General features: G+C 39.6%; 1 protein-coding gene across 1 annotated transcript; it reads right to left on the bottom strand.

Moving 5' to 3' along the window:
- Positions 1–3,595: 3,595 nt before the first annotated feature.
- Positions 3,596–7,634, bottom strand: LOC108696090. The gene has a single exon (XM_018225120.2). The coding sequence runs from the start codon at positions 7,632–7,634 to the stop codon at positions 3,669–3,671; it is 3,966 nt and encodes a 1,321-aa protein (XP_018080609.1). The 3' UTR covers positions 3,596–3,668.
- Between the last annotated feature and the right edge of the window lie 3,054 nt (positions 7,635–10,688).

The raw sequence follows: 10,688 nt of genomic DNA, 5'->3' as shown, positions 1-10,688 counted from the left end.
AAATATTCTGTTAATAAATTACAGTTATTGCAGAATGGACTTTTTACTTTATTCAATTAGCTTTGTACTAGAACAATATCAGACAAGATATTTTTAGATATGAATTACTGGGAAATTAAATCTCAAACATCATGCGGGATGTTTGATGACTAAAACTGTACCTACACACTAAGGGCTTCCATCAGGAATCATGGGGCTCCGTACTACTACAATAGCAGGGCCCTCCCCCCAAAGGGGCCCCAATTATAAACACATTTGTCACCTGGACCCCAGGTCAGAATGTCCTGCCAAGTAGAAGGGGCCCCAATGAACAAAAAGTCCTGCTGGTACATGGCTACTCCAGTCATGATATTAAACCCCATGCAACCTGCACAAAGCCTTGAGGAAGTCTTGTCAGACGAAACGCGTCGGCTGTGACGTCATCCGGGTGAGCCCAGCATTGCGTGCCACACTTACAACACCGGCTATTACCATCCAACTTGGCAGAGCGAAACTTGGAGCTGAGAAACTTACAGACTGACTGTTTATATGGTAATCTAAAGTGCAGTGTCGGACTGGGACACCAGGGGCCCACCCAAAAACCTTTGACCAGGGGCCCACCAATTAATCTTAGACCAGGGGCCCACTCTTAATATTATTTTTCTACCTCTTCTCACTCAACTTCTATTCTCCTAGTCTCTTTTTTTTGCATATTATACTCTAGTTTTCCAACTATTTAGCCTCTTTGTTCTCATACAAATAGGGAATGGCCATAAAATAGGCCAGATTTTTAGCAGCATGGGAGCCCACTGACACCTGGGCCCACCGGGACTTTTCCTGGTATCCCGGTGGGCCAGTCCGACATTGCTAAAGTGTAAATATGTGAGTGCAATTTTTACTTACACAATAGTTATGTGCGCACCAACCTCGCACTCTTCTCTGCGGGTCGGGTGCGGGTTGAGCTCTTCTTCTGCTCTCCCGGCCCACCACCGTCAAATGCCGGCTTACGACTTTCAGGTTCTTTTATAGACACTGTGCCTGCTTGGCCCGCCCCTTTTGTGACGACATCGGCGGGGCGATGCGGGTCTGTAAAAGGAACCCAGAAGCGAGGCACGGGTGGTTGGAGGTCGGGTGCGGGTCAGGGAAATCCGAACCTGCATGTCACTATTACGAAATATATATTAAATACACGATATTTAGAGCCTATCGATCCTGCAACTGTGGAGCAACTATGTATCAATGCTAGCGACTCATTTGAACGTTTGTGAGTATTCACTCTTACCCCGTAGAAGGTGGTACCGTTTTTAAAGGATTGGTTAAAAGACAAGTTAACCCTGAGGTGAAGGGAACTAAACACTTCCCCCAATAAGTTTAACCTCACGGAAAGGGTTTAATGTAATACAAGAAATACTACACTATATACTCTATATTGTCTTTGTCCCTGAGTTTATTTAGCGCTGGTTCATTCACAACAAAAAAAGAAAAAAAAAACCTGCACAAAGAAACCTGACACTATCATGCAACTGCAGGTTAAATACAAGAAAATAAAAGTAATAATATAATATACCTGCACGTGTATACATGTATGGATGCAATGGAGAGAACCATCAGAGAACTTGTATCCCATAGGGGTCTAAAATAACTGTAAAGGGCAGGAAGGCTCTCTTGGGTGGAAAGGTTGAGAGGGGGTACCCTTCATACAATGTTACCCTGCTCAACTAATGGATAGAACACAGCTTCTTAATTATTAGTCACCATTTATTTATTTCTCAAAAGCATTACTAGTTTACAAGATTGATGCACACTGTTAATCCAGCACTACTACAGAAAACATCAGAACAAGGTAGTTAGTAACAGTATTCAGCAGATGGCAGTACAACCTCATACTAATCAAGCTCTGTATGTATGATCCATACACGCTCCAGGATTTTGTCACAATTCTGTTGCAAGCAAGGATTCTATTGATAGAGGTGCAGGTTGCCTTTAATAAAAGCAACAACATCTATCTGCAGTACATGAATTTGTAGTAAAGGTACTCAAAAATGTGTATAGTTTCACATCAACGCTTCAGCCCTCACTGTGGCATTTGTCAAAGGCCCCTTCCAACGAAGAAGAATAACAGAAGTCTGCAAGTTAACTGGAGTCCCGGCTGAAGCAAAGGACAGGCAGATTCTGTTTTCAATTGCAATTTAAAAAATAACTTAAACTAAAAATAATACAAAACAAAAAGCCAGCACATAATAGGAAAAGTAAACACGTTAAATAATTTATTTCATTCTGGGCAATGGCACACAAGGCACTTTTGGAATCTTTAAGCAATGTGTTTTTAGCAAAAATGTGGTTCACTTGAAGGATCACCCAAAGACATGAATGTAAATCACATTAGAAGAAACATGTTTCAAGTCTACTATTGCCTAATAAGCAGTGCCATGAGCTTTTGTCAGGAAATTTACAAAAAGGGACAGCTTTGTATAATATAGCACCACATCTTTTCAGGCTGCTAAAAAGACATCTTCAGGTGATTGAATGTAGCCCCATGTGCCATTGTCCTTAATTTCTCCTATAACTATTCTAGGAGAGCTTGATCAAGTGAAAGTGCTTTCAGTGTCACAAATAATAAATTATTGATCATTTTACAAATTAAAGCTACATTTGAAAGACCCATTTATAAGGATCGTGTTGAACAGGGGTGTATATGGCTTTGTGCTTGAAGCCAATCAGAAGTGGAAAGTATAACCTACAGTGCCCCAGCCAGATCTGCTAAACAATTTCAGCTGCCAATACCAACCAGTCAGCAATTACTTTTAAACAGTTTGCTACAAGTTAGAAACTGAAAGCAAAAATTTGATTGATTGGTTGGTCGGGTAACACCTCTGGTGCAATTTAGTAAATAAGTCCTAACTGCCAAGGAAAATAAAAATAATTGCCATTCTGAACTATTGTCTCGAGATAATTTGAAACAAAAGGAATGTTTATATTAAACAAAAACATGTCAAAACTCATAGGGGCAAATTCACTAAGATTCGTAGTTGCGCCGGCGCTCCGCAAATTCACTAAAATCTGAAGTTGCGCTCAGGGGTAGCGTAAGGTTGCGAAGTTGCGCCAGCGTTGATTCGCGAAGCGAAGTTACGCTAGCGATGGTTAATTTGCATACGGCACCAAATTCAAATTTCAATGGAGGAATACGTAGAATCACTACAAATGCCTGGGAAACCTTCAAAACATCAAATAAAATTTTTATTTTGCCCTACACATGTGCCCACTGTATAGTTAAGTTGCCATGAGTTAGGAAATGTAGGGGGGAAGGAGGGGAGCCCCAAAAATGTTTTCGATCTTTTTCAGCCTATCACCCATAATATAGAAAAAACGCCAGCGTTTTTTGGGACTTAGAAAAAATTTGAACTTTTTTTGAAGCAATCCCTATCTACTCTATTGCGCTTCGCCTGGTCTGAGGTGGCGAAGGAAGTCTAGCGTAAAAGGTAGCATTCAGTACAATGCGCGCATTAGTGAATTTGCGTAGTTACGTCCATTGCGAAAATTCGCCAGGCGTAAAGGTGCGAAGTAACACTAGCGAATTTTGTTAGTGAATTTGCGAAGTAATGAAAATGACCAACGCTAGCGAATTGACGCTAGCGTTAGGCGCTTCGGCGCTTAGTGAATTTGCCCCATAGTTACATGGACACGTTCACTCAGACAGAGGTCTGAGGAACTGACCCTGTCAAATTCAACACAACGGGGCAAGCAGAACCTAAACCCTTTGTTGGGAAACTGGAGAAAACTGCTGACTCAAACATAACTGCTTCATCTTCCACTGCGAAACGCGTGGTCGTCTCCCTGTTTAAGCAGTAGATGGCACCATCTATCACGGCACATCTGAAGGGCATCTTGCTACCAGGAAAGATGGCTGTGTATTCTGACCAGCTCTTGGATATGGTATTATATTTGAAGATGCCAACTGTAGAATCTCTCTGAATGTCAAATCTGTAGAGAATATTCCCCACGGCTATCATGTCACAAGATCTTCCCTTGCTTGCACCGAAAGGGCATTCCTCCCATTGGTCATTGACAGGGCTGTATTTTAACAGTCGATAAAATAGATGCCCTCCTGAGATAAAAATGTCTCCTCCACAGGCAACAGCTTCATGTGCCACAGCAAAGGAGCCTTTGGGCAGAGGGGCTGTAAATGTCCATTTATTTAACCGAGGGTCATATTTTTCCACAGTATGCAGGCACTCGCCCCCTATAGCATAAAGATACCCATCAAGTGGAATTAGCTTTAGCTGGGATCGTGCTTGGTTCATTGGCATCAGCTGGCCCCAGATATCAGTTAGTGGATTGTAAAAGAATAATTTGCTGGAACATGTTGAGTTTCCTCCTACCACCTGGATGCCCCCTGCAATGAACAGGTAATTGTGCATCGAACATATACTAGATCCTTTAAGGCAAGCTTCTTCCGGGATACTCGTCACCATTTTCCATTGGTTCTTTTCCATATCTAGGGCATATAATTGACCCCTAGACTGAAACTGATGCACTTTTGCTGAATCCTGTTTCTTTTTGTTCCACTCAAAGATGCTTTTCATTTCAATGATGCAGAGCGATGCTTTCCCCTTCATTCTCAGCTGAAGAATTTGGTCCCTCTCAGAAGCCGTCAGGCGCCCATAAATGGCAGGGTTCTTTAGGACATGAAGATAATTGTCGCTGATCACAGTGTAAACAGCTTTAATGAGTTCAGGTACACTGTTCTTTCTCGCTAGCTTTAACAATTCCAAACAATTGCCCAGAGTTAACTGAACCCTCATTGCTTTGCCTACATCCTGAAGTCCAGCAGGAATCCTAATGAAGCTTCCTCTTGATACTTCCTCGACAGGTCCAGTCTGAGAGCCTCCTGTTGAGGAATAATATTCTGCCAGTAAACACATCATACTTTGGGCCTTGCTTTTCAGGGTCAATCTTTGTCTTAAGAGCTGAGAATAGATGTTTTCACAGCTCTTTGCAACCAATGGCATGTCCACATCAAAGATATTTGCTTTTTGTGGTTCTGGGCTTAATGAATTATTATTTTCTGCAATATTAGACAGAATACTTTTGCTGGAAAGAAGTGGGTCACTTGAAGGCGTTGTTTTTTGTTGATGTTGTGAAGCATCTTGGGTCTCGTGCTCCAGCTCATGAGGTAAGTCATAGGTTGGATATATTTCTGTTTCATGTGCACCTTGCATTGGTTCAAATTGTTCTTCAGAAATGGCAAAATCCGTCGCTGAATGACTATTTGAGAGCTCACTTGGGACCATCAAAGAACACAGGGATTTGAATTCAGACATATTTCCTACCATGGTGCAGTCTCCCACAGTTTTAGCTTCAGCCTCTTTGGAATTCTCTATGAGGAGGACTTGTTGATCGGTTATGATGGTTGAGCTCTGATCTATAGTAAATTTATTTTCATGTATTTCTTCATAAACGTCCTTTGTTTGTGTTCCAAGTGTAAATTCAGTGCTTTGAAGAGCTGACGAACCATTGTCTTGCCCCTGATATTGTTGCCATTGATTATTAACATTAGTAGACTGTTCTTGACTGCCATGTAAGTATCCATTTGATGTATTATCTGCATTGTCATTTGTATCCTGCTGAAATCGGCAACATTCTGTGCTATTTTTATTAGCATTTAAGGAACTGATATCTGTGGAACTTATAGTTAATTCTGAATATGTAGCAAAACATGGAATTGTACTTCCCATTCTAGTACCAGGAACAATGTAATCAGGTTCAGTTGTATTATTACCTTTAGAGATATTGGATTTCTCATTATCCTGACTTAAATTGGTTTCATTGATAGGATTAAATGCAATACTTTCCTCATATGAAAGTGAATTGTTAAGTTCTAGAAGAGAAAGGCTTTGAGAGGGAATTATCTTTGCATGAGTGATAAGAGTGTGATAATCTTTCTCTGGTATTGGCAAGGTGTCCATTATATATTGTCCGTTTTCATCGTTTTCTGGGTTATTTTCAAGTCGATTAAAAACCCGTGTTGCATTAAACATACTGTATTCTTCCGGTTTGCTTTCTGTAATTACACCGTGCTGCTGACTTTTCTTTCCATGAGAGTAACATTCATGTATTTGATTGTTCTCATTCATGCCGAGTGTAGGATAAGGAATGTGGACCAGATACTGAGTCTTAGTTTGACCATAATTAACATTTTTTTGGACGTCTGGGAGTTTTTTGTCTCTTTCACACAACATGCCGAATGCTTGGTGCCGCTCAGCCATTACAATATCATTGTTGTCTGTTTCACTCAAAGTCTCTTGGGAAACAAGCACTGAACCTGCAATTAAATTTAAATGGGAAGTCGTTGCAAGAGCATTCTCTTTTTCTTCTGTATGGTTTGATTTCTCGTGTCTTATTTGTACAAGTTGCTTTGGAGGTTTATATTCGGTGTGCTTATATTTGTCATATTTTGAGAGCCATGAATGGTTAGCTTGTGCAGACAGTAACAGGCTGGGATAGAGTTTGCTTTTTTCTGTACTGCAGAATATACCAGGGTAGGTTTTTGGTGGAGATGATGGCGATGAATCTATAGTCAAAAAGGAGCGTTTTAGATGTTCCCTTGTGATATTATAGTAAGCTACTGTTTTCACTTTGCTGTTCTGTCCATCATTTATGGAGGGTCGTAGAAAACACATATCGGGTAGCTCCAAATAATTCCCAGGTCTGACTTTATTACTCATTATAGCCCTTTCAATTCTTGGTGCAAATAGGAAAGATTTATGAGGAATGTTTTTTCTTCCCACTAGAATATTTCTGGTATTGGCTTGGATATTTCCTAAATGTTGGGGTTTATAATCTACCAGTAGAAGTTTGGATTTGTGATTAGATATGGGGCTCTGGTATCTTTCTATGCTTTTGGTGGAACAAGCGTTTCCATTGTCATGTTTTCCTGACCCCAAGATCATTTTGTCTCCATATAAACTCTTGTCTGCGCTGTGATATTGCATTAACCCCTCTGAGAAGCCAGTCTCTAGACCAGTATCTGTATATTGGGTAATGCTCCCCTGAGATTTTGCAGACATTTCACAGTTATACTCCTCCTTCTTTCTTTGTTTAACTGTTTCCAACCTACTGTCAGGCTTATCATCCCTCTGAAAAGGCATTTTTTGTTCTTTAGTGCTTTTCATTTTATCTGCATAACTTGTTTGAGGTAGAGCCAACCTGCTATTGGAACCCAGTGTGACAAGTGGACTCTGACAGGTGGACACTGAGGGTCTCACATGAGGAAGGTCCTCATGAATAGACTTGTCGTGTTCATTAGTTGCACAAACTGTGCTTAGGCTATCAACCTGTGTCATACATTTGTCATGCAAAGTGCTTGAGTCTTTCAGGCTTAAGCTGTTGCCTGCACAAGCAGAACCATTCTCTTCAACTCTTTTACTGACCTTAAGAAGTGCAGGAGCTGGATCCTTTTGACATTGTTCATCTTTTGCCATTAGATCCAGGTGCAAATGCCAGTCGGCATCATCATCCAGAGTTTCCCCCTCTTTTGTTTTACGTGAAAAGAACCACTTAATGGCTATTGCTGTGACAGCTGCTAGAGCCAGGGTCCCAAGGGTGTGAACCAAAGCCGGGACCACCTGATTTGCTGCTGAATCTTTTTCACTCATTTTTTTGATTCAGTGAGAAGAATGTCTAATATTACCAGGTAGCGTAGATCACAAAGAAGATGAACTTTTGGTCTTCTTTGAAGTCCAGAGGTTGCTGCATACAGAATGCCCACATTTCCCACCCAGTTTGGGTTAATTACATCAGCTGGTCCTCAATTCTCCTACAATTCTGCGAACCGCTGCTTGCTGTCCTTGCCTGTTAATGTCTTGCCTGATGTCGCTCCTTTTTCCACGCTGGCAGTAAGCCAGTGGTAATGTGATCAAGGCACAACATCTTACTTAAGGTAGCTCTCTAGATTGAACTCAGTGACTATGGGTTTAGATAGTTCTAGTAGAATTAAAGAACCAAAATTGTGAAACCTCTGCCAAACAGAGGGGTCCTTATGGGGTGCCGAATAGTGGCAGCTTCCTTGAGCCCTGAACTTGAGCTGATTGCAGAAGCTCCTGCTAATTGATTCATCATAAATATGTTTATATTTGTATATATATATATATATATTTATATATATATATATATCCAGATATATTAGCATATTAGCAGTGTCGCTGTCTCTGTTTGTAGATCGTCACTGGTTAATCCAAAGAACAATAGATACAGCAGGCAGCCTTTCATGGATGGTGGGATACTTGCAGATGTAGTACAACAACAGCTGCAGGTTGTCCAAGCCACGGATAGAGTACTTACAACCCAATGGCATTAATTAGAGTATAATAATAATTATTTTCCAAACTGAGGTAACATGAAAGAATATTAGTAGACACTGAGGAGTCCCATGACCATATTAAGTCACCAGGCCACAGGCCAAGTGCTTATACAGATCAGCCCTAGATGATGCCCAATAGCCTCATATTTATAGTAGCAGTACCTTAGGGATTTTAGTTTGTATAATAGGCACATTTCTTGAACAAAAGTGACGAAAAGGTGACATCCTAATGCACCATATACATGTATGTTTTTAAGGGTTATTCATGTTTCTCATGTAATGAGATGGATAAGAGTCTTTGTGTAATGTGGGCAGTAAAGAACCAATAACATTGTTTTGCCATTAACATGGATGTGTGTTAGCTTATTAAATATTTTAATAAAGAAAAAATAGGCAAATCAGTCACAATGAAGACTTATTTGTTTATATACAGTACGACTCTCTCTTTATATAAATATTAGGGGTGCACAGAATCCAGGATTCAGTTCGGGATTCTGCCTTTTTCAGCAGGATTCAGATTCGGCCAAATCCTTCTGCCCAGCCGAATGGAATCTGAATTTGCATATGTAAATTTGCGGCAGGGAGGTAAATTGCGTGACTTTTTGTTACAAAACAAGGAAGTAACATTTTTTTGCCCTTTCCACCCCTAATTTGCATATGCACATTTGGTTCGGTATTCGGCCGAATCTTTCGTGAAGGATTCGGGGGTTCAGCCGAATCCAAAGTAGTGGGTTCGGTGCATCCCTACTATATATATATATATATATATATATATATATATATATATATATATATATATATATATATATATATATATATATATATATATATATAGTGTTCTAGGCTTGTAGGATATCCAAACGCACAGCTAATCCAATCTAGTGTAGGAGTGCAACATTCTCCGATTGGGTCACCACTATCCCGATATATACATTTTAGAATCTTGAAAATTGAGGAGAGCATGCAAAGAGCATATTAAATGCTGTAAATATTCTTTTATTGTCAGTGACCGATACACGACATGTTTCGGGCCTTATGTGCCCTTTATAATGCCCAAAACATGTTGTGTATTGGTAGTCAGCAATAAAAGAATATTCACAGCATTTAATATGCTCTTTGAGTTCTCTCCTCATATATATATAGTGTTCTAGGCTTGTAGGATATCCAAACGCACAGCTAATCCAATCTAGTGTAGGAGTGCAACATTCTCCGATTGGGTCACCACTATCCCGATATATACATTTTAGAATCTTGAAAATTGAGGAGAGCATGCAAAGAGCATATTAAATGCTGTAAATATTCTTTTATTGTCAGTGACCGATACACGACATGTTTCGGGCCTTATGTGCCCTTTATAATGCCCAAAACATGTTGTGTATTGGTAGTCAGCAATAAAAGAATATTCACAGCATTTAATATGCTCTTTGAGTTCTCTCCTCAATTATCAAGATTCTAATATATATATATATATATATATATATATATATATATATATATATATATATACATACATACATACATACATACATATATATATATATATATATATATATATATATATATATAGTGTTCCTGCCATAATTAAATTTTTTTAGAAGTTTATTACCATTTACAAGAGAAATGTTGACTTTGCTCGGTCAGGTGCCACCAGTCCACCTTAAGCAGCAGCGCCTTGACTTGCAGGCACACATAGTCAGGTGTATCATTACCAGAGCCACAGGCCTCCTTGTATCATGTTACCTTTATTTATCTTGCTGCAGGTTCCATTCTCCAGGGACAGAGATGTTTGTCTGCAGCCAACTGAGGTGAAGAGGCAGAGTGTGAAATACAGAAGTAAACAACACAATTTTACTACCTAATATTTCTCAAATATATAGAAAGAGAAAGAGGACTTTTTTAATGACAACTTTTGATAATAAAAATTGAATAATGCATGTACTTTGTCACTGTGAATATATAGGTTAAAGGAAAACTATACCCCACAGAATGAACACTGATAGGTTATAGCAAATTAGGTACCTAATAAAGAATCTTACCAAACTGCAATATACATTTAAATAAATATTGGACTTTTACATCTTTTCCCCTGACCCACCATTTTTTGATGGCCTGAGATCACCTGACCAGAAATACTGCAGCTCTAACTGTAACAGGGACAAGTATGAGCGTATCTATTAACTGGCTCCTGTGACCTAACATGTATGTGCGCCCTTGGTGTGTTTGTGTGCACCGTGAATCATATGATCCCAGGGGGTAGCCCTTCGTACTTAAAATGGCAGTTTTCTATTTAGGATTACTCCTGCTAAAACAGTATATTTTTATGAAAATGGTTTATTTAAATGAAGCAGGG

This window comes from Xenopus laevis, chromosome 7L (assembly GCF_017654675.1).
Source record: "Xenopus laevis strain J_2021 chromosome 7L, Xenopus_laevis_v10.1, whole genome shotgun sequence".
Taxonomy (NCBI): Eukaryota; Metazoa; Chordata; class Amphibia; order Anura; family Pipidae; genus Xenopus; species Xenopus laevis.
This window is presented reverse-complemented; position numbering and strand designations above follow the sequence as displayed.

What these genes read in the sequence shown, in the direction of transcription:
- LOC108696090 (XM_018225120.2), bottom strand. Translation starts at nt 7,634, where the DNA reads ATGAGTGAAAAAGATTCAGCAGCAAATCAGGTGGTCCCGGCTTTGGTT.